At 34.4% G+C, this 24,152-nt stretch overlaps 1 protein-coding gene across 10 annotated transcripts in view; it reads left to right on the top strand.

Annotated features, from left to right (window-relative positions):
* TASP1 (taspase 1) overlaps positions 1 to 24,152 on the top strand; it is a 310,802-nt gene that overhangs the window by 61,881 nt on the left and 224,769 nt on the right. For all 10 annotated transcript variants that reach the window (XR_008417792.1, XR_008417793.1, XR_002083857.2 and 7 more), the window contains 2 exons: positions 4,572 to 4,651; positions 23,006 to 23,112. Coding sequence is in view for 7 of the 10 variants with exons in the window: in XM_053890441.1 (XP_053746416.1) it covers positions 4,572 to 4,651; positions 23,006 to 23,112 (187 nt within the window). In the remaining 3 variants the exon portion in view is untranslated. The remainder of the gene's footprint in view (positions 1 to 4,571; positions 4,652 to 23,005; positions 23,113 to 24,152) is intronic.

Here is a 24,152-nt window from a genome sequence, read left to right as displayed (position 1 = left end):
TCATGGTCTCGCAGGTTTTGAGTTTGAGCCCACGTCAGGCTCTGTGCTAACAAACAGCTCGGAGCCTGGAGCCTGCTTCAGATTCTGTATCTCTCTCTCTCTCTCTCTCCCTCCGCTGCTCATGCTCTGCCTCTCTCTGCCTCTCAAAAATAAATAAATGTTAAAAAAATTAAAAAAAATTAAATAAAAAGTTCATTTATCTGCATACCTTATTTTTTGGTTATAGCCACTAAGATATGTTGTATTGTTTAAGTAGTGGTGTTTGGTCAGATTAGTAGAGTATTTGATATCTTTATAAACTTGGTGGGCCAACCTTCATAAACTGTGTCACATTTACTCAAGTTTCTATATTTTATTTTATAGCTTGGATCTTTCTTCTTCCATTATGATAGGGTATAGCTTTGACAGGTGTTATCATTTAGAACAAGGGATTGGCAAGCTATGGCTTATGGGCCAAATCTGGTCTGCTGCTTGCTTTGTAAATAAAGTTTTATTGGGACACAGCCCTACCCATTTGTGTATGTATTGTCTGTGGCTGCTTGTACACTCAAAGGCCAAATTGAGTTGTTGCAAAAGAGACATTATGGCCAGAAAACCGACCTATTTACTATCCCATCCTTTACACAAAAACTTTGCTGACTCCTAATAAAGAAGTTATAATTTTTGGAAATTATGTTTCTTTTCATGAAAAAGGGAAAGCCTGACAAACATTGTTTTATGTTTAGTATAAATGAAACCTAAGGTGCTCATTTGACCCTAGGATTTTCTTCAGAGGCAAATTTAGCTTTTGGTACATTTTCTTAAAATACTATTTAATCTATTATATTTCATAAATTCATTCAAATTTGTACTACTTTTGTTGTGTGAATGTGAAAAGACAATTAAAAAAATGTAAAGATGAAATGTAAGAAATAAGTTATTCAGAAAGTATAGATTTAGTTGGATAACAATAGTAGAAAAAATTTTCTAAGACAACCAGAGAAATGTGAACATTGATGAAATATATTTTGATTCTAAAGATTGTTTATTTTTTATGTGTCAATTGCTTATGCTGAGGTTCTGTGTTTTAAAAATTCATTTTTTAAATTAAAAAAATAAAAATTGAAATTAAATTAAAAATGGTTTCAAAGAGTTATGTGCTTATTGTTTAATTTGGTTGTTACATGTTATTTCCAAATACAGCAAGTTCTCCTTTATTTGCACTTTGTGTATAAGCTTTTAATGATCAATAGCCATTAATTTGTCTTTCATCAGTTTTATATATTTATGATGAACAAAGAAGCAACAGATAAAATAGATAGAAATCAGTTTTAAGTCAAAGAAATAACTATCATTTTCTCCTATATCTTTCTTTTCCAGAATAATATATTTTGATTATTGGGATCCCTGAGCAATCTTGAGAGCTTTCTGAATCACGAAATGACACTTTTTAGACTGATTATGGAGTCATGGTTCTCTGGAAATGGGTGGTTGCCAGCCATGAGATTGCAGTTCGCATCTTGCATTTGCGCCCATAGCCCTTGCCCGGACCTTGACTGTGCTAGTGCTTGCTGCAGCACCCAGAGGGCAGCTTGGTGGAGGTTTCATTCCCCCCACCCCAGGGCTGCTTCTAGTAGAGTGTTGCTGCTTTTTGTTTTACATCACCGTGAGACTTGTTTTAATGTAAATTACATTGGGTAAAACACAAGGAAAATACTGTCCCTTAAGGAATTTTGACCCCCTAGCTTATTATTACTTGTTTAATATCTTGCCAATGTTTGTTTAATGCTTAGTATGCTTTAGGCACTCTTGTAAATGCTTGGGTATGTCAATGAAAAAACAAAGATTCCCATCCTTACGAAGCTTACAGTTTATTTGAGGAAGATAGAAGTAAATAATGGACATATAAATTATAAAGTGTATAGTATGTTAGAAGGTGAAAAAAATGTGAAAAGAATAGAATGACAGGGATTGAAAGTCCTAGGTAGGGGAATACAGTGTGTTGGGTACAGTTTTTTGTTTTTTGTTTTTTTTAGGTTTATTTATTTTGAGAGAGACTGAGTGTGAGTGGGAGAGGGGCAGAGAGAGGGAGAGAGAGAATCCCTAGCAGGCTCCATGCTGCCAGCGCAGAACCTGACACGGGGCTTGAACTCACAAAACTGTGAGATCATGACCTGAGCTGAAACCAAGAGTCAGAAGCTTAACCAACTGAGCCACCCAGGTACCTCATGCTGGGTACAGTTTAAATAGGCCTCCTCAAAGGAGACATTTGAGCAGATGAGGGAATATGCCATTTGGGAAATAAGGAAGAGCCTAATAGAGGGAACATTCAGGGTGAAGGCCTTGAGGCTGGAGGTTCCTTGACATGTTTGTGTTTTTATAGGAGGCTGGAGTAGGGTAAGCAAAGGGGCAAGGGGAGTAAGAGATGAGGTAAAGAGGGAGCAGAAAGGATCAGATCACTTGAGAGCTTGTAGATTCTTATGAAGACTCCAGTGTTTACACTAGAGTTCTCATGAGAGGTTTTGCAAGTTTTGAGAGGAGGGATATAATTTTTGTCTGACTTGTGTTTTACAAGGATGTCAGCGGCCAGTGAGCATAGACTGGGGCAGGGAGCAAAGCAAGGCAAGCATTAAAGTATTGAGTCCATTGCAACAATCCAGGTAAGAGATGATGGTAGTTCAGAGAAAGGGGTTAGCAGGGGAGGTGGTGAGAAGTGGTCAGATTCCAGATATTTTACAAAGGTATATTCTATGGGATTTCCTAAACTTGATTGAGGCAAAATTTCCCTAAAAGCTTTCTCCTTGGGGAGTCATAAGACTGAGAAATTGGAATTGATACTGCATGTAATATTCTAGAAAATGAATTTTTGGCATGTTAGTATCATGTAGCTTTTCAGAATTTTAAAATTACTTCGAAAGCACTGTGCCATTCTGTGTGATGATTAACTACTAGACAGGTAGTTTTTGATAGTAGGAAAAGGTCAGATATTCAGTGTTCTTATTCATAAGATGGCATCCAAATAGTCAACTTCCTATGAATATTATAAAATGGCTAAGGTATTTTAAAAACTTGCATAGCAGCCAGTGGCAAGTTGGTTTAATTTAGAAGCAATGACTGTTTAATAAATGAAAAATAAAACTAAGAATATTTTGTAAAATGCCATTGATTCCAGATACTGGGCTTGAACCCAAGATGAAATGGGCGTGCTAAGAATACTAGATTCAGCTCCAAATTTCTGTTCTGATCACTTAATATGCTACTTCGGCATCTCTTTTACATCTTTGCATGGAGAGAAGTTATTTCTTATATCACATTCCTTTTTTGGAAGGAGGAAGTGCTAAAAATGCCATCAGGACAGCTTAACTCACATTCAAGTTTCTATTTCAGTTATTCTTCATTTGAACTTTACATGACAGCTTTTCTTTGCATTTTCTTCGCAGTGGTCTTCATTTGATAAAAGAATAGGAGAAACTGTTTTCTATTTCAGAATCCTCTAGAATTTAAAAAAAGATATAGAGGTTTGAAGGAGTAAAGTTGTCTATTCTTGTTGGCTCTCTCTCCATATATTGGAAAACAGTTATTGGACGTAACCATTTAGTTTCTCAGTAGAACTATTTGGACATTTCTGAGTATCTCCTTAGATTTTGTTTTGCCAGTATGTCATTGGTCTCCTTACTAACAAATGAATCTAAAGACTTCAGTATGCATTACTTTGAGTTTTAGTGTTGGAATGATTAGAAGAACAGAAACAAAAACTAGAGAGCCAAAAACTAATGAGCAGGCATAAGTTCAAGGAAACCCATTACTAGCTGGCTGAGAGCTTTAAGAAGTTGGCTATGGAAGGAGATGAAGTGATTGATTTTTATGGTAACCACTTGCTGTTACTGTGTTAGGGAATGGAGTGGTTAATTATCCTGCATGCCCTTTGAAATCTTTGGAAATAAGTCTTTTACAGTTAGCTAACAGTATCCTTTCATTTACTTCATTATGTTAAAACTTGCAGTTTAGGGCTTAAAAAATTACTTTTGGGACACACCACAGTACTCGCCACAGTAAAAATGATTCTGAGAGTCATATATTTTATAGGTCATTTATATATTTTCATTGCATTAAGACATGAAAATGTAAGCACATCTCATTGTTTTTGGGCATCTCTAGATGTACCCACTCATTTTAGGTAGACCCAGGTGTTATAGTAGGTAAGAATACTAAATCTGAGGACATTCACTGATACTGTGACTCTTAACTTGATTAAATGGATCGTGTGACCATGATGATCCAAGATAAATCTTAGTATTTTCCATGGGGAAATCAACTATTTTTTGCATCTCAGGGTGAATTTTGCTGGTTTTTACTTGTTGGTTATTGCAAATGAAATTGTACCATTTCCAATTGTAAAATTCCTAACTTGGGGAAAATGTTTAAATAATTTTGGGGCATGTAGCCATATTGTTATTTTGAGGTAATAAACCTAGAATTATATCTATATGCAAAACATTTTTTCAGTTGCCTTACTATATGATTTATATTACTTTATTGATATAGGAAAAGATGAAACTGAATTTTTAAAAGAATAATTTTTCTGTTGTTAGCTTTTTAGTTGGAGAAGGAGCCTACAGATGGGCAGTAGATCATGGAATACCCTCTTGTCCTCCTAACGTCATGACCACAAGTGAGTAAAAATTTTTCAAAATTAAGCTATATTGGCATATATACCTGAAAGTGTTACATTGTTTTAATCCACATGGTACTCTGATATTTAAGGAAGGAAGCTTACATGTTGAAATATTTAAAGTTAAAAGATACATTGAAAGTTATTTGATTTTAAGCCACTTTTTATATTCCTGAGGTTTCCCCCATTCTCATGCTTTTATGGAAGTATTGCTAAAGGATCCCTTTTAGGTTACTTAATATAATTACTAAGAATAAAACCTTAATACTACCCCCCTCATAGAGGGAGAAGAAAACAGAGGTCAACATTTATCTGTCCTTGAGCTGAGGAAGGCCTTCCTAGGGACCAAGTGCAAGAGAAAGAAGAACAAAAGTATGACTACATAAGAGTTAAGACTGAAAAAACACTTACCATAACACTTACCATGACAAAGTGATACATATCCTTAATCCGGGAGAAGGTATGTCGAATTTAAAACCACACAAATACAAATAATACCCAAAAAGAAAAATGATTAAAAGTCATAAATATATAATATAATATAACTAATAGGGAAATTCAAATTAAAAAGAGTACATGTTAAATTTGTTCCCTCTTAATTTCTGAAAGAGTTAAAAATACTGTATTACTGCTCATAAGTGTGTGGCGAAATGAACATAATACATTGTAGGTACAAATGTAAATTGGCAGAAATTTTAGGGGACAACTAAGTCGTATAGAGCAAAACCTTAAATTTATCCTGCTTGTAGGAACTTGTCATTAGAAATAGAGACAAAGATTTATGTAGTTCTCAATAAGCATTATTAAGAATATCAAAACTAAATGGCAACCAACAGAATGGGAGAAGATCTTTGCAAATGACATACCAGATAAAGGTTAGTATCCAAAATCTATAAAGAACTTATCTAACTCAACACCCAAAAAACAAACAATCCAGTGAAGAAATGGCAAAAGACATGAATAGACTTCTCCAAAGAAGACATGCAGATGGCCAACTGACACATGAAACGATGCTCAACATGGCTCATCATTAGGGAAATACAAATCAAAACTACAATGAGATACCACCTCACACCTGTGAGAATGGCTAACAGTAACAACTCAGGCAGCAAGAGATGTTGGAGAGGATGTGGAGAAAGAGGATCTCTTTTGCACTGCTGGTGGGAATCCAAACTGGTGCAGCCATTCTGGAAAACAGTATGGAAGTTCCTCAAAAAGTTAAAAATAGAACTACCCTACGACCCAGCAATTGCACTACTAGGCATTTATCCAAGGGGATCAGGTGTGATGTTTCGAAGGGGAACACTCACCCCAATGTTTATAGCAGCACTATCGACAATAGCCAAAGTATGGAAAGAGCCCAAATGTCTATCGATGGATGAACAGATAAAGAAGATGTGGTATGTATATTTATAATGGAATATTACTTGGCAATCAAAAAGAATGAAGTCTTGTCATTGGCAACTATGTAGATGGAACTAGAGGGTATTATGCTAAGCGAAATTAGAGAAATACAAAGATCATATGACTTCACTCATATGAGGACTTTAACACACAGAACAGATGAAAATAAGGGAAGGGAAGCAAAAATAATATAAAAACAGGGACGGGGACAATACATAAGAGGCTCTTAAATATGGAGAACAAACAGAGGTTTACTGGAGGGGTTGTGGGAGGGAGGGTGGGCTAAATGGGTAAGGGGCATTAAGGAATCTACTCCTGAAATCATTGTTGCACTATATGCTAACTAGCTTGGATATAAATTAAAAAATAAAAATAAAAAGCAAAAAAAAAAAAAACAAAACAGAAAACAAAAAACACTCAACAGTTTGTGAAAAAAAAAGAATATAAAAAAATTTGAAAAAGTCTTAATGCCCAACAGAAAGAAATGTAAGCAAATTATCATATGATGATATGTAGTAACTCGAAATTGTCATCAAGAATAATGTCTGATAATGATTAAGTCTAATGACTGAAAAATGAAAAATGAGTTATAAATATTTACATGTGAAATGTAAAAATGTTAAATTTTTATTTTTTATCATGCTAATCTATGACTATAATTTAAAGAATCAAATGAGAAAATGAGGAATCATTAACTGCGAGGAGTTAAACCAAAAAAGTAATGATTATATATCATAAGAGGTATTTGGTAAGGATCAGCTCTTAATAACATTATATTCAAAATGAATAATCATGTAGCTGAATGTTATAGGGAGGCTGGTGGGCAGAGAAATATGTACATGGTAGGCAAACAGGGAGTGTTAGAGGTCTAATTCTCATAGCCCCCACCACTAATTCTACCTTAAAATCTTCCCAGTAGCATTTATTTAGTTTTTATGTCAGGCAAACAAATCTGGTCAGTTGATAGTTCCATTTTGTTTTTTCTTGGAGACATGCCAGCTGGCACCTTCAAGTTTAGAATGGGTTCACAGAAAGCCTGCTGAGGGATTGTCATCCCTGGTCTTTACCTCACTATCATTTTGGATTCCCATTTTGTCTCTCCAACATCAAATTCTCTGATTCCTGAGTCTCATATGTTTGTTTCTTTTTCATTGTATTCCATTACTTGATATATGTAAGACTAGAAATTGTTTTCCCTGGGTTTTGAAGAAATTGTTCTCTCATGTTTTAGTTTCCAGTCTTTCTGTTATGCATTTTGATTCCCAGTTCTTTGTGGTATATTTTTCATCTTTGGAAGGAAGGCTTAATTCCTATGTTCTTATTATTATAATGAAACATCTTGGAATGGGTCTTTTTTAATTCAGTATGTATGGTACTCATCCTGAGTACTTTCAATCTGGAAATTCATGTGCTTTATTTTGGGGAGAAATTAAAAAATTGTGTATTAATATCTTCCCTTATCTTTCCTCTTTTTTATTTTTCTAATTTCTATGAATTGGATGTTGGATCTCATGCTCCAATCCCTTGTATCTTTTTCAAAAGTGATTTATTCTTCTTTTTGAAATCATTTTGTCCTACTGTCTCAGAAATGTCTTCAGTTTTGTCTCCTAAACTTCTGATGAATTTATAATTTTGGATTTTATTGTCTTAATTACTAGAGATTCCTCTGTGATTAATCCTTTTTTTTTTTTTTTTTTTTAATTTTAAGTAAGCTGTATGTCTAGCGTGAGGTTTGAACTCACAACTCCGAGATCAAGAGTTGCATGCTCTATTGACTAAGCCAGCCAGGCACCACACTGACTAATACTTTTAAAATGTAGTGCACTGTTCTTATTTCATAAGCTCAATATTTTTGCTCATCTCTTAGGATATTATGGTTTAAAATTAGCTATCTGCTGTTTCTGCTTCTTTCTTTTTGTTTGTTTCATGCATGTTAGCAAATTTTTCTATCTAGTGACCCCTTGCTGTTTTCACATTTATGAATATGGTACTTAAAAGCCATTTGGAAGCTTTGTGTTTGATGACAGGTCTGGTTGACCTCAAGAAGGGTGGTGTGATCAGGCTCTTTTGTTGGGGGGAATTCCCAGGTATTCCCCCCAACAAAACCAGTTGTATCTGTTTTCTTTTGGATTAGTGAGAGAGAAATTTTCCCAGGTCTGCCAGGGCTATAGCCAGTATTGTGGTGCAGAACAAGGGCAGGGGCTGGAGGTCTCACCTTTCCTGTTTCAGACTTATGTAGAACCCTGATGTAGAACTTTTGTGTAGAGCCCCTGATGATACCTGTTCCCACTTGTGCTGGATGTACACTAATTCGAGGTCCATATGGTTTAGTCAACCTCATATTTTCTGCGGGCATGAAGGGGGGATTTAGGCATCTCCATGTTTCTTACTGACACTTTCCACCAGTTCTCCTATTTTTAGTCCCAACCTGGCTTTCAGAAATATCAGGTGCCTGGGGCGCCTGGGTGGCTCAGTTGGTTAAGCGTCTGACTTCAGCTCAGGTCACGATCTCACGGTTCACGAGTTTGAGCCCCACGTCGGACTCTGTGCTGACAGCTCAGAGCCTGGAGCCTGCTTTGGATTCTGTGTGTCCCTCTCTTTCTGTCCCTCCCCTGCGCATGCTCTGTCTCTGTCTCTCTTTCTCTCTCTCAAAAAAATAAACATTTTAAAAAAATTAAAAAAAAAATACCAGGTGCCTTTTATTCTGAGGTCTTGTAGTGTTTCTTTGGAAGGAATTTGTTTACTTTGGAAGAGATTAGTTTGCGTTGTGATGTCTTGGCTACCAGGCATCTGGATTCATCTTCCTCTACTCAATCAGTAACTGTCCATTTGCTTTCTATTTTCTGAAATTGTGTTGCTACTGCCCTTTTTGTCATCATCCCTTATGTATGTCAGTCTTTTTTCTCCCTTCAGTTTCTTTTTGGTAAGATTTTAGTAGGGTGTGAAGTGAACTCATTTATATATTCACTTTGCCAGTTTTCAGAGCATTTATATAAAAAGGTGTTATAAAATCACAATTACTAGATATTTTGCAGGAGGACAAAAATATTTTTGACTAATATATTAGTATCCTCAAAATAAGAAATATATATTTGTTTTATGCCATAAACTTCTTATATAACCAACCAGCAAGAAATATTCTCTGAATAAATAAAGTGTTTGAAAGTTGTGTGATTATATTCACACACACACATATAATATGTATATTATATATAATATATTACAAAAAATCATATTGACCTATGGTCAATTTAGAGGGAGAAATTATAATTATTATTTAGATTAAACATTTTTTTAAATGCTATTCTATATTGGGCACTTGTCTATTCCTCAGTAAAAATTAGTTTCTATACTTGGTAATGATGTGTTTTAACCTTGACTACCTTTTGTGTTGGTGGGGGGCATAACTGGTGGGTTTTTATCCCCTTTCAGTGTTCCAAAGTTTTCGGAATGTCTTTCTCAGTTTATTCTAAAATAATATTTTACATAGTGTCTCACATACTTAATATTTCATTCCTCTATGTAGATGTAAATTTCTATCTGGTATTATTCCCTTCATCTGGCACAAGCATTTCTGGTAATGCGACAGGTGTCGTGGTGAAAAATGCTGTCAGCTTTCATTATCTGGAAAATCTTTATTTTGCCTTTACTTTAAAAATATTAATTTCTTGTGGGATACAGACTTCTAGGTTGTCAGGTTTTTTCCTTTCAGCACTTTTTTTTCCCTTTTTTTTTATTATGGTTAAAAAATGTGACATAAAATTTACTATTTTGACAGTATTTAAGTGTGTAATTTAGTGTGTATTCAGTGGTATATAACCAGTACGTATTTCCATAACTTTTTTATCATTCCAAGCAGAAACTCCGTATCTGTTAAACAGAAAATAACCGTTTCCCGTAACCTCCATTCTGCAAAGTCATTCTCTATGATTGCCTGTTCTGGGTACCTTCTATAAGTGTGAATCATACAGTATTTGTCCTTTTGTGTCTGGCTTATTTTACGTAGCATAATGTGTTTAAGGTTATTCCATGTTTGTAGCATGAATGAGAATATTGTTCTTTTTCTCTCCTTTTCAGATTTTTTTTTAAAGGTTTTTTATCTTTGGTTTTAAAAAGTTTAACCATGGTATGCCTAGGTGTGGTTTCTTTGTGCCTAGTTTTTACTGTGCCTGCTGAATCTGTGGTTAATGTTTTCAATCAAATTAGGGAACCTTTTGGACAATATTTGTTTAGATTTTTTTTCTGGTTCATAGTCTTCTTCATTTGTTTCTGGGACTTCATTTCTACTTATATGAAAACACTTGATACTGTCACATGTTACTGAAGCTCTCATTTTAGCTGTTTTTTTTTTTTTTTTTTTTTTTTTTCCCCTCTGTGCTTTCTGTACTAGTCAGGATTCTCTACTGAAACAGAACCAATAGATCGATTGATATATCAGATTTATTATTGGCTTTTATATTTAACGCAATTATAGAGGCTGACAAGTCCCAAGATCTTCAGGGTCAGTCAGCAAGCTGGAGACTCAGGAGAACCAGTGGTGTAGTTCCAATCCATGTCCAAAGGCCTAAGAACCAGGAGAGCTAGCTGTGTGCTTCCAGTCTGAAGCCTGGCAAGCTCGAGACTGAGGAAGAGCCAATGTTTTAGTTCAAGTGTAAAGGCAGGAAAAAGTGTTGCAGTTTGAAGGCAGTCAGGAAAAAAGGATTCTCTTTTATTTAGGGGAGAGTTTGCCTTTTAGTTCTATGAAGGCTTTTGACCGATTGGAATAATTCCCCCTATATTAGGGAGGGCAGTCTGCTTTACTCAGTCTACCAGTTTAAATGTTAATCTCATCCTCATCAAACACACCCTCGCAGATATGCCGAGAATAATGTTTGACCAAATATCTGGGCACCCTGTGGCCCAGGCAAGTAGACACATAAAATTAACCAATATGCTTTCATTTGTATGATTCTGTTGAATTGTCTTCAGGTTCACCAGTCTTTTTTTCTGCAGTGTCCAATTTGATGTGAACCTAATGTAGTTATTTCTTTACAGTATAAAATATTATGTTTTCATAATATTTAGAACTTTCAGTTCTAAATTCTAAATTTCAGAATATTTAGAACTTTCAGTTCTAAAGTTTACATTTTTATAAAATTTCTATATTTCTCCTGAAATTCCCTTTGTCTTCACTTATTATACCCATTGTTAACATATTGATTGTTATTTTATTTATTTTTAAAAATGTTTATATCCGGGCACCTGGGTGGCTCAGTCGGTTAAGCATCCGACTTCAGCTCAGGTCATGATCTCACAGTCCATGAGTTCGAGTCCTGTATTGGGCTTTGTGCTGACAGCTCGGAGCCTGGAGCCTGCTTCAGATTCTGTGTCTCCCTCTCTTTGACCCTCCCCCATTCATGCTCTGTCTCTCTCTGTCTCAAAAATAAATAAACATAAAAAAAATTTTTTTTAAATGTTTATTTCTTGAGAGAGTGAGAAAGAGAGTGCACATGCGTGAATGCATGGGAGCACGAGTGGAGGACGGGCAGAGAGCGACAGGGAGAGAGAATCCCAACCAGGCTCCACACTGTTAGAGCAGAGCCGGACAGAGCAGAGCAACCCACGAATCGTGAGATGATGACCTGAGCCGAAATCAGGAGTCAGATGCCTAAGTGACTGAGTCACCCAGGTGCTCCTGTTTATTGCTATTTTAAAATCGTTGATTGCTAATTCTGAAATCTAGGTCACTGGTAGGTCAATTTCTATTGACAGGGTTTTTTTCCTCTTGACTCTATCACTTTTTTTTGTTTAGTTGTATGTCTCATAATTTTTTTTTTGTTACATCTTGGGCATTGTAATGATATGTTGTAGAGACTATGGGCATATTATCTTCCTCTGAATGATGTTGGGTTTTGTTTTAGCATGTAGTAAAATTGTAGATCACCTTGATTTTGTTACAGCCTAGTTTTAGACTTTGTGAAAGTGAGTCCATTTCAGTTTTGTTCTTAATTCTAGAGTTAATCCTTAGTACTAGTTTGTGGTCTTTTTTCCTAAGATATGGCCTTTCTAGGGTTTCACTTAAAAGTCTCAAGCTTTAAACTTTGTCTCTCCTACAGCAAGTGTTTGTCAAAATCTGTCAGCTTTTCAGCTGTTGTTTTCCTCACTAACCTCTATGGAATCTTGTATCTTATATAAACAGTTAAGGGCTCATTCAAGAATTTGAAGGGATGTTTACATAAATTTGGGGGCTTCCCTTTTTCTGTGTGTGTGGCTTTCTCCTTTCCAGGATTCCTCCCTCAATTTCCAGCTGCTTCAATAGTCCCAAACACTTTCAACTCCACCTGGCAAGACTATAGTTTTCTATTTGAGATCTATTTGCTGTGCCTCTATAGTTTCGACTGTAGTGCCTCATAGAGAAAGCTGTATGAATGTTGATGTCATCCAGTGTGTTTCTTTTCTTTCAGTGGTTGAATCTTCTCCTATTTCTACCGGCTTTTGGTCACTAGTCTTCAAATAGCTTTTTGTTTTTAATTAAAAAAATTCTGACCAGAGTTTCTAATTGTTATTGTTTTGTGGGTTAGTCTCATATAAGCAACTCCATTACCAGGAGCCAGAACCTATGCTTTGTAAATGTGTACTATTAGCAGATATAATAATATAAATAACAAATATAAGTTAACAAATATAACATTTCACATTATAAAAGGGAGTTGATTACTTAAACATTATATTTGTTACTTTTTAATTGTACCTTTTTTGTTACCTTTTTTTTAAAAAAGATGTTACTTTTTTTTTTTTTTTTTTAATTAGAGCATTCTACATAAACCTTCCCCTTTCCCAGTCCCAGCCTCTCCTGTCCACTCCGACAGCCACACTTACTTGTTGATTTGCTTCTTTCTGTGTCAACAGAAATGCTGGAATATATAGTATTATTCTTTTTGTTTTAGATAAATGGTATCATACTCTATAGTATTTTTAGTAAGTTTTTAGAGGAGTGATATCATAATATGATATTTCTTATGTTTTTCATCAGTCAGCAAAATATATTCTGAAATCTATCCATGTTGATATATATAGAAATCAATTAATTTTTAAACTGCTGGATAGCATTTACTATACATTATTTTTTAGCTGTTTCCTTATTGATGAGCATTCATGTTGTTCCTAGGTTTTGTCATTAATGTTGATGATTTCACAAATATTCTTGTACAAATGTGTTTTATTTATCTAGTTGGAAGTAGATTTGCTCACTCAGAATATACATTTACCATTATCCTGGCTATTGCCAGATTCCTCTCCTAAGAGCTTTTATTTTTTGTCTATTTTTGAGAAATCTGTATTTGTAAAGTTGCTGCCATTATTGACCATAAAGTAGCTCAGAGCATAGGCTTTAGAGGCATACAACTTTGTGTGACCACGGACAACTTACCTCCAAGGAACTTTTCTCATGGAGAGGTTGTGTTTACTTGAGATAATGTATAAAGAATTCTTATTCCAATCTCTGGCACATAGAATCACTCAAATGTTAACTATTAATATCACTTTTACTATCATTAATGTGTTGGACATGAAAATAATTCTGGTGATATAATTTCATCAGAATTTAATCAGTCTAGCTCTTCAACACTGACTTGTGGTTTTAGTGATTGATCCAACTGGAGTTAGGTGTAACCATTAGAGTAGTGGTTTTCAACTTTGGCTGCACATTAGGATCCCTGGAGAGCTTTGAAAAACTCTGAAGCCCTGGCTGCACCCAAAACCAGCAACTCTGTAGCTGGCACCCGTGCATCTGACGTTTTTAAAGTTTTGCAGGTAATTTCAATATATATTCAATTTTAACATGTCTGAGATAAAGCTTCTGTGTGTTTTATTTAGTTATTATAAAAAATTTTTTTTAATGTTTATTTTTGAGAGAGAGAGAGACAGCGTGCGAGCAGGGGAGGGGAAGAGAGAGAGACACACAGAATCTGAAGCAGGCTCCAGGCTCTGAGCTGTCAGCACAGAGCCTGATGCGGGGGTCGAACTCACAAACCGTGAGATCGTGACCTGAGCTGAAGTTGGATGCTTAACCCACTGAGCCCCCCAGGTGCCCCAAGCTTCTACATGTTTTTGAGTTCTTCCAGAAGACTCATTAAAGTTGAAATTGAAAGTAGTTTTGTTGTCCCTTAGTAAAGACCAATCTTAAATAGCTTGTGCTACAAAGTTGCCACCATCTATTCCTTAATTTTTAGCTGTTTTATGCTTTGATTGGACCTGAGGTACATGTTTATATTAAGTAAGGAGTTGGTTGGGGACATTATTATATCCTGTCAATTTATGGGCATGATTCTGCTACAAGGAATCCTATTTTTTTTCTATTGGCTGGGTTGTGATTTTAGAGTTCTTCTGCCTTTGAGTAGGATACTTTGAAAGACAACATGATTGATAAAACATTTTATGTACTAATTTTAGAATTTTATTATAACAGGTGTGTGATATATTAGTACTTCACTCTTTAATATGACCAGTTATGCTATTTTAAATTTTTTATTTTTAGGTAATTATAAATTCACATGCAGTTGTAAGAATTAATATAGAGAGATCCCCGTGTACCCTTTGCTCAGTTTCTCTAATGGTAATAATCTTGCAAAACACAGTGCAGAATCACATTTGGGATATTGATGTTGATGTAGTCAAGATACAGAACACTTCCATCTTCACAACAGTTTCTCAGGTTTCCTTTTTTATAGTCATACCTCCTCACCTCCATGCCCTCCTTAGCCCCTGGAGCCACTAACCTATTTTCCATTAGTATAATTTTGCTATTTCAAGAATGTGATATAAGTGACACCATACAATATGTAACCTTTTGGGAACTGGCTTTTTAATAATTCAGAATAATTCTTTGGAGATTCATCCAGATGGTTGTATTTATTAATAGCCTATTTCATTTTATTGCTAAGTAGTATATGATATGGGTATACCACTGTTTGCATCTGGATTGTGTCCAGTTTGGGACTGTTATAAATAATGCTGCTATAAACATTTGTGTACATTTTTTTTCTATAATTCTTTTTGAATATTTTGGCAAAATACACATAACATTAAATTTATCATCTTAAATATTTTTTAATGGTACAGTTAAATGGCTTTTAGTATATTCACATTTTTGTGCAGCCATCACTCCCATCCTTCTATAGAACCCTTTTTATCTTGCCAAACTGAAAACTCTGTACTCCTTAAACAGTAATTCCCTGTTACCCTCCACTTAGCCTCTAGCAACCATTCTCATTTCTATCTTTATGAATTTGACTACCGTGGGTACTTCATATTAGTGGAACCACACGTTATTTGTCCTTTTATGACTGGCTTATTTCATTTAACACGATGTTCTCAAGGTTTATCCATGTTGTAGCATCTGTCAGTTTCTTTTTAAGGCTGAATTGGAATATGAATATGGAATTCCATATATATGTATATATACACATGATGTGTACACACACACACACACCACAGTTTGTTTATCCATTTACCTGTTGATGGATACTCGGGTTGCTGTTTGGCCAGTGTTTATTTTGCTGCTATGAACATGGGTGTACAAATCTCTGTTAGAATCCCTGCTTTCAAAAGTTTTGAGTACTAAGAAGTGCAATTGCTGGATTTTATGGTAATCCTATTTTCAATTTTTGGGAGGATCACTGTACCCTTTTCCATAGTGGCTATGCCATTTTAAATTTCCACTAATAGTGCACAAGGGTTCCAGTTTCTCCACATCCTCACCAACATTTGCTATTTATTTATTTTCTTTAAATAATAATTATTCTAATGGGTGTGAGGTGGTATCTCATTGTGGTTTTGCTTCATATTCCCTAATGCTTATGATATTCAGCATTTTTAATGTGCTTATGGGCCATTTCTATATCTCTTTGAATGTCTCCCAAAAGGGGAAAAAGAGGTAAGTTGAAGGTGGAGAAAAAGCACAAGTCTTTTAAATTCCTTGAAAGTCAGTTCAGCTGGAGGGGGAGGGCATTGCGACAATAGCTGCCTACTTCTGTTTCTGCACCTTGTGACCAGTACCAGCAAGAAGAAATCAGAAGCACAAATTCCAGTATTTGGAGGACAGGGTCTTTATTGCCCAACCTGGCTCTCACAAGCTCTGTGCAATCTGTTCTCAGAATATACGTGTGTGGTTGTCTGCCAAACGGATGGGGATGGAGAATGGGTCAATTTCAGTAAGAGCTGAAATTGGCCCCAACTAACCACAGTTTACTTCAAGCCTTCCTTTGAAAGTAACAGCCTTAAATAGACTCCAGAGGTCTGTAACACTTGTATTAGATTTTGGCAGGACAGTTATTGTTTAGGTAGGGAGATAGATTCCTGTCACTTCCTACTGGGCCATCCTCTTTCTGTAACACTTGTATTAGATTTTGGCAGGACAGTTATTGTTTAGGTAGGGAGATAGATTCCTGTCACTTCCTACTGGGCCATCTTCTTTCTAACTCCATTTTATTAATTTTGTATTATAATCATTATGATTTAAGGATATTAATCCTGTCTCAATAGCTATTTGCATATACTAAAAAGTTTAAATATGTTATTTATCATTACTGTTGCATATGATATCTTTTGCCATATAGACATTTTAAATTTTATATGATTGTATCAGCCAACCATTGTTTTAACAGATTCTGGCTTTGATAACATTTTATGGGAAATCTTCTACTTTAAAACAAAACTATTAAACTAAAAAATAGCAAGTATCTCAAAAAACTCTGTTATTTATGCCTATATTGTTGGATAATGGTTTAACTTTTTTGGGCATTTAAAAAATATGTGTTTAAATTATTAATATAAGATTTGATTTTTATGTGTAGTGTGAGGTAGGAATCTAATTTTTCCCCCCAAATAGGTAACATATTGTGCCAAGACAGCTTATTGAGTAACATTCATTTCCTACTGGCATGAAATATCATTGTTTTTTCTCAAATAGAATATACATCAATTTGTTTTTGGATTTGACGGGTAGTTCCGTTAACTTTTTTTTTTTTTTTAGTTCATTTCTGTGTTATTACTACAGTATTGTTTTCAGGCTTCATGATTAGTTTATTATTGGATATTTTGCAATTTGGGTTCATTTTGAAAATAACATTTCTCCACTTTGCTTTTTTAACCTATTTATTATAAACTATTGTATACCTTCTGTAGGTAGACTATTATGTTGGAGTTACAACAAACTTACAAGTTTTCTTCTACGTATATTCTGTGTCAGTTGGCTTTCTCTAATATACGCACTGTAGTAGAATTGTTGGATCATAGTGTCTGCCTATCTTCATCTTACCAGATGATGCCAAAATATATTTCAGAATGGTCGTTGCCAATGGATATAATTGTTTTCATATATGTATATTTATGTATATGTTCATATGTGTATATATGTATATACACATACATTTATATAGCTGCCTTGCTAAACTCTTCTATTAATCCTTATGATTTATCTGTAGATTCTTGTTGATTCCTAAATTCATAATCATGTCATTTGTGAATAATGATAGTTGTGTTTCTTTCTTTTGAATCTTTATACTTTTTTCCCTTCCCTTTCATAGTGACAAAGGATCATTAGTATAGTTTAACTGAAGTGATGATATTGGACGTACTTAAGTATAATGCGTTTGATTGAAAATTTAGTGATATGTCATATTTAGGGAGTTTTATTTTGAAAGATTTAAAAAATTGTAAATGAATTTAATATTGTATTTTTGTTTATTAAGAGGACATTAATTTGTTAGTGTAATGAATTATGTTGAATTTTTAAATGTTCAAACAACTTCATATTTTTTATATTTGTCACATACTATATTATGAAAAAAACTTAATTTTTTTTTCTTTTACTATAGTTGTCATATATTTACTTGCATGTATTAGTAGCCCCATGAAAGACTTTGGTTAGTTGACTTAAAAAAAAATTTTTTTTTTATGTTCATTTATTTTTGAGGGAGGGAGGGAGAGAGAGAGAGTGTGTGAGTGGGGGAGAAGCAGAGAGGGAAACACAGAATGCGAAGCAGTCTCCAGGCTCTGAGCTGTCAGCACAGAGCCTGGTGGTGGTGGAGGGGGGGGGGGTTTGAACTCATAAACTGTGAGATCATGACTTGAGCCAAGGTTGGAAGGTTAACCGACTGAGCCACTCAGGAGCCCCAGAGTTGACTTTTTTTTTTTTTTTTTTTTTTAAAGAAATGGCACTCTGTGTCTAGTAATGCTTACTGCCTTGAAGTCTACTTGTTTGATATTAAAATAACTGTAGGGACGCCTGGATGTCTCAGGCAGTTAAGTGTTCAATTCTTGATTTCAGCTCATGTCATATTCTCAGAGTTAGTGAGATCAAGCCCCACGTTGGGCTCTGTGCTGACAGTGAGGAGTCAGGTTGGGATTCTCACTCTCCCTTTCTCTCTACCCTTCCCCTGCTTATGTGCACATGTTCTCTCAAACTAAATGAGTAAACATTAAAAAAAATAACTATAATAGCTTCCTTTGGTTAGTATTTGCATGTATATCTTTTTCTATCTTTTTAATCTGTCTGTGTATTCTTATGTTTAAAAGCAACACATATATATTAAAAAAAATTTGTGTGTGTGGTCTTTGTATTTTAATTGGTGCATTTAGTCCATTTACATTCAATTTAATTACTCATATATTAGATTTGAATCTAATCTCTTACTCTTTGCTTCTTATTTGTCCCACATGGTCTGTGTCTCCTTCTATATCTCATTTCTTGCCTTCTTTAGTATTATTTTCCATCATTACATTTTCTTTTTCATTAATATGTTTCTGTTGCCTTCTTTTACCATTCTCTTTGAATTAACTTAGAGATTTCAACATACATACTTAGGAAAGTTTATTAGATAATAGTACTTTTTACCACTTCTCAGCCAATGCAAGAACCCTAGAATACTCGAATGAACTACATGTAATGTCTTCCCAACTTTTGTGTTTTTATTTTTAACTCGGTATGCATTTAAAACAGTGGGAGACATTATTGTTTTATAACAGTGAGTTTTCATTTAGATTTGCCTATTTACTTTTTCCTTTGCACTTAATCCCCTCTGCTTTTTTTTTTGTCTTTCATCTTTCACTTTGTATCATTTTCTCAGTTTCTGAAGAACACCCTTTAGTATTTTGATTACCATAGGTCTTGATGGTGATGAATTTGCTCATTCTTGTTTACCTGAAACTATTTTTATTTCACTTTCATTTTTGAAGGATATTTTCACTGAATATAGTGTTCTGAATCAGCAGATATTTCTTTTTAGCTCATTGCAGGTAATTAGTCCACTGTCTCAGGCTTCCATTTTGCTGTTGAAAAGGCTGCTGTCATTTTAACTTCTGCTTATTTGAAAGTAATCTGTTTTCCCTCTTGCTGTTTTTAGATTTTTCTCTGTCATTGTTCTTACTCTCTTTTACTTAATGTATCTTATTATGAACTTTTATGATTTTAATTTAATTTATGGATATTCTTTGGAATTATTAAATCTGTAGATTAGTGGCTTTTATAATTTTGGAAAAGTTCTTTTCCAGTTTTCTAAAACATTACCTTTATTCCATTCTTTTACCTTCATCTTATTAAATTCTGATTAAACACATATTAGACCATCTCACCTTATCTTTCCTGTTTCTTAGTGTTTCTTTGGTTTTCTCTATTATTTTATTTCTTTTTATTTTATTTTATTTCTTTTAGCTGTATTCTGGCTTTCTTCTGATCAGTCTTCCAATTCATCAGCTCCTTTTTCTATATCCTATCAGCTACCAAACATATACATTGAGATTTTAGTTTTGAGTATTTATTTTTTCATTTCTAGAAGTTCTAGGTTTTTTTTTTTTTTGCTTGTTTTTTTAAAAATCTGTGCTATCTTTAGTTTACAGTATGAACTATAGCTACTTTCATGTTTTTTGTTTGTTTTTAAATTATTTTAAGTGTGCTTGTTTTATATTTCTGCCTGATAATCTGAAATCCTAATTGGGATTTTTTTCTCTGCTTGTTGTCATTTATAGTGCCCCATCTTTTTTTTTTTTTTTTTTTTTTTTTTTTGTGCCTGATTATCTTTATGTGCTTATCATTGCCCTTAAATAATTATTTGTGTAATTTCACCATGGCCTAGGATGAAGGTGTTTTTCTCTTGTATTATATTTTGCATTTATTTTTGCCAATTGTGTGTTTACTGTTTATGGGGAAAATACTCCTCTGTCTGTCCTTTACTCTCATCCTACTTTCATACTCAGAACTCTCTACATCACTTTTGATACCAGATGTATGGGTTTCTACACCAAGCATTTCTTCAACACCGTCTGGGTGTCCTACAATTCAGTTCAATTCTGACTCTAACTGGAGTTAGTGTAGACCACACAGGTTAGGGCTGTCTTACTAGTTTACCCCCACCTCTTGCCTCATTAGATGCCAATTGAAAGTGTAGGTTGTCACTTGTACTGACCAACTGGCTATAAATCATAGGTTCCCATGAGGCCATCCTTAGGTCCAATTAATTTGTACCATCCTCCCAACATGTAGATATGTTTAGCCAGCTGGCAACTCTCCAAACCTTGTACTTTTGGGATATTTATGGAGGTTTCATCTTCTAGGTATGCTCAGTCATTAACTCAATTGCCAGTCCCTCTCTCCTTCCCAGAGGATGGAGATGGGGCTGAAAGTTTCAAGCTTTTAATCATGGTTTAGGCTTTCTGGTGTCTAGTCTTCAGCCTGACGCTAGCTAGGTACCCACCAAGAATTGCCTCATTAGAACAAAAGGCATTCATATCACCCAGGGATTCCAAGGGATTTAGGAGTTCTGTGTCAGAAACTAGGGTCAAAGACCAAATATTAGAACAAAAGATGGTCCTAGTGCTCTTATAATTTAGGAAATTACAAGAGTTTTAAGAGATCTGTGCCAGGAACTAAGGTCAGAGACCAATATATTTTTTTTCTATTATTTCACATACCATTCATCAGAATTTACTTAAACTTAGTTCAAAGCTTAACATTCCCTGACCTACCCAGACTTCATGTTTGCAAATCTGTTGAAGGGCTCCAGTCAACCCCAAACTTATTAGGGGTAGTTTTTTTTTTTTCTTTCTAATTCCTCTTATCACTGTCCTTGTCCTCCTCCTCATTTTTTTTCACCCTTAATCTAAGACAGTCTTGTCTGAATGGACTTCATGTTGGGATAGAAGGTAGGGACAGACTTGTATAGTTCTGAATCAGCTCTACTATGAGACCATTAGCCCTTTTAATACCTAGCTTATTGTGGGAAGTGTCTCTTATGAAACTTGGCTCTGGGCTTGATTTATATCTTTTCTTGATGCCTTTTAACCAAACTCATGTGTGCTTGTGTTGGCAAATGCTTACAGTGCCATAATAATAGCATTAGTCTCAGTTTACCCCCAGAATTTAGCTTGGTACTTTTTATAAGTTTTTTTTAATGTTTTTAAGGTGCTGTGTTTTCATATTTTATCTGACATTTTTAGTAAATTCAGTAGAGAATTACTCTGAATAATTTAGTCTGCCATTATCAGAAAACTTTGATAATCTCTTTAGCATTATATTCTAGTTCATAATTTCTGTCTGTTTTGAAAGATTTTATTTTTAAGCAATCTCTACACCCAACATGGGGCTCGAATTTACAACCTTGAGATCAAGAGTTGCGTTCTCTACCAAGTGAGCCAGCCAGGCGCCCCTCATAATTTCTCTTTTATCAGCTGAATCTAATTGGCTGTTGAAATCTATATGTTAAGTTAAAACTTTTTTTTTTTTAATTTTTTTATTTTTAGAAGTTCCATTTTGTTCTTCTTTAAGTCTGCCTGGTCAGTGTATCATTTTTTGGTCCCCTAATTATATTTTCAATATCTTTTTTTAAATTTCTGTGAGCATAAACATGTTTTTATTCTGTATCTGGTTATTCCATTATCTGAGGCTTTGTAGGTCAAATTATGTTTTCTTATATTTGGCTGACTTTTTAAAAAAGTAATGTTTTTTTATTTTAGAGAGAGAGAGAGAGAGAGAGAGAGAGAGAGAATATCTCAAGTAGACTCCAAGCTGAATGTGGAGCCCAATGAGGGGCTCCATCCTACCTCCCTGGATCATGACCTGAGCTGAAATCAAGAGCTGGGTGCTCAAGTGACTGAGCCACCCAGGTGCCCCTTATTTGGCTGACTTCTATTCTTTATTTTTGGTGGTTCATTTCTCATATACTTTGTAAAAAAAAATTTTTTTTTTTAAACTATGGGCTCATGTTAATTGGAACCTGTGAATTCTCTAAGGTCTGGTAAGTTAAGGTATGCTTTTCCAGGGAGTATTTCATTTGTGTTTAATGGGTTTTTGAAGCACTGAAACACCAAGATGTGCATATGTGTGTGTGTGTGTGTGTGTGTGTGTGTGTGTGTGTTCAGACCGGACAGATAATATGAATTCTCCTCTAAACTTGTCTGAATGTACTTTTTGCTCATAAATTTTCTAGTGAGACCTTTCCCCCTTTTACATTTATAGCCACAGCTGAGACTTGCAAATTTCCTGTTTCTTTGTGAACAGTGGCCTTTTCTAGTTTTCCCTTTCACTATGCATATTACTCTTTGAGATTCCTTACTTTTTTTGTCCAAAATCCTAAGATGTTTTCTCATGCTGCATTGTCCCAAGATTTCGTCTTGTCATTTATGCAGAGACCTTCAAAACTAAAGTTGGTAGTAGCATGCGTTAGCAGATACCTCTGGGTACCATCTCCCTTTAGGACTCTTCTTGTCTATCTGTATTTTGATCTTTTTCTTAAGGTTTTAACCTCTTCTCAGGCTATTTCTTTTATTCTCCTACTACTTCAGTGTACATTGCAAAAAATCTTAAACCCTTTTATTTGCCATTCTTATGGATTTTATTCTGAGAAGACTCTTCAGGATATTTCATTACCCCATTGCTCTAATATTTCTCAAATGTTATTTTTAATGTTTCTTTTATAGGATTCAGTTTAGCTGCATTTAAAAGAAACAAGAGGAAACTAGAGCTGGCAGAAAGGGTGGAAACAGATTTCATTCAACTAAAGAAAAGAAGACAATCAAGTGAAAAGGTCAGGAGATGTTTGAAATATTAATCATTAATGTATCATCATGGTATCTATAATTTGCATTTAGACATATAAGCTTTAGAATAGTACTTTCCAGTAGGAATACAATGCATGGCACATATGTACTTTTAAGTTTTCCAGTAGCTACATTAAAAAAAGTAAAAAAAAAAAAAAAGGTGAAATTAATTTCAATAATTACTTTATTTAAATCAGTGAATCCAAAGTATCTCTTAAAAATGTAACCAATGAAAAAATTAGTGAGCTATTGAACTTTCTTTTTTCTTTTTTGTATTAAGTCTTCAAAACCAGTGTATATTTTATGCTTATAGCACATCTCAATTATGACACTAAGTTTTCATTGGAAATATTTGGTTTGTACTTATATTTCATAAAATTAACAGTTGAAAAAGTAGGTTTACATAACAGATTATTCCAAACAAACTTAAAAACTTTCCAATAATTGAATTGAATACATTTTAAAATTAAAATTAATTGATATTTAATAAAATTAAAAATTCAGTTTCCCATATGCCCCTGTCACATTTTAAGTGCTCAGTAGCTACATGTGGCCCATGACTACTGTTTCGGTTCTTGCAGCTCTAAATAGTGATTCTTAACATGGCTATTTAGAGGGTAGAGTGTGTTTTAAGGAAATATATATATTGGATTCATGTAGATTTTTTACATTCTAATTACATGTTTCTGTTTTTTGTTCTTTTGCATTCTTTGTTTGCATTTCATGTGTTAATGTGCCATCATGAGTCCATGTGTTGTATTTGTTAGGTGTTTTGAGGGGTAGAAAGAAGTTGAAAACCACGACATTCTTGCTTAGCCTGTTGGGGGCCAACAATTCATGTTGGCTGTCTCATATCACATTTGTTTGATGTACTTTGACATCTCATTAATGTTCTTTATTGATTATTCCTTCTATAATTGCTCATATACTGGTTTATGCTTTAGCTGTCATAGTTTTATATTATTTACCCTATATAAAAGCATAATAAATGATCTTTCATAGCTATATATATTTTCCCAGTATGTTG

This window comes from Panthera pardus, unplaced genomic scaffold, assembly GCF_024362965.1.
Source record: "Panthera pardus isolate Hobbes unplaced genomic scaffold, ASM2436296v1 HiC_scaffold_25, whole genome shotgun sequence".
Taxonomy (NCBI): domain Eukaryota; kingdom Metazoa; phylum Chordata; class Mammalia; order Carnivora; family Felidae; genus Panthera; species Panthera pardus.
Note: the sequence above shows the minus strand (reverse complement) of the source record. Positions and strands in the feature narration are given on the sequence as shown.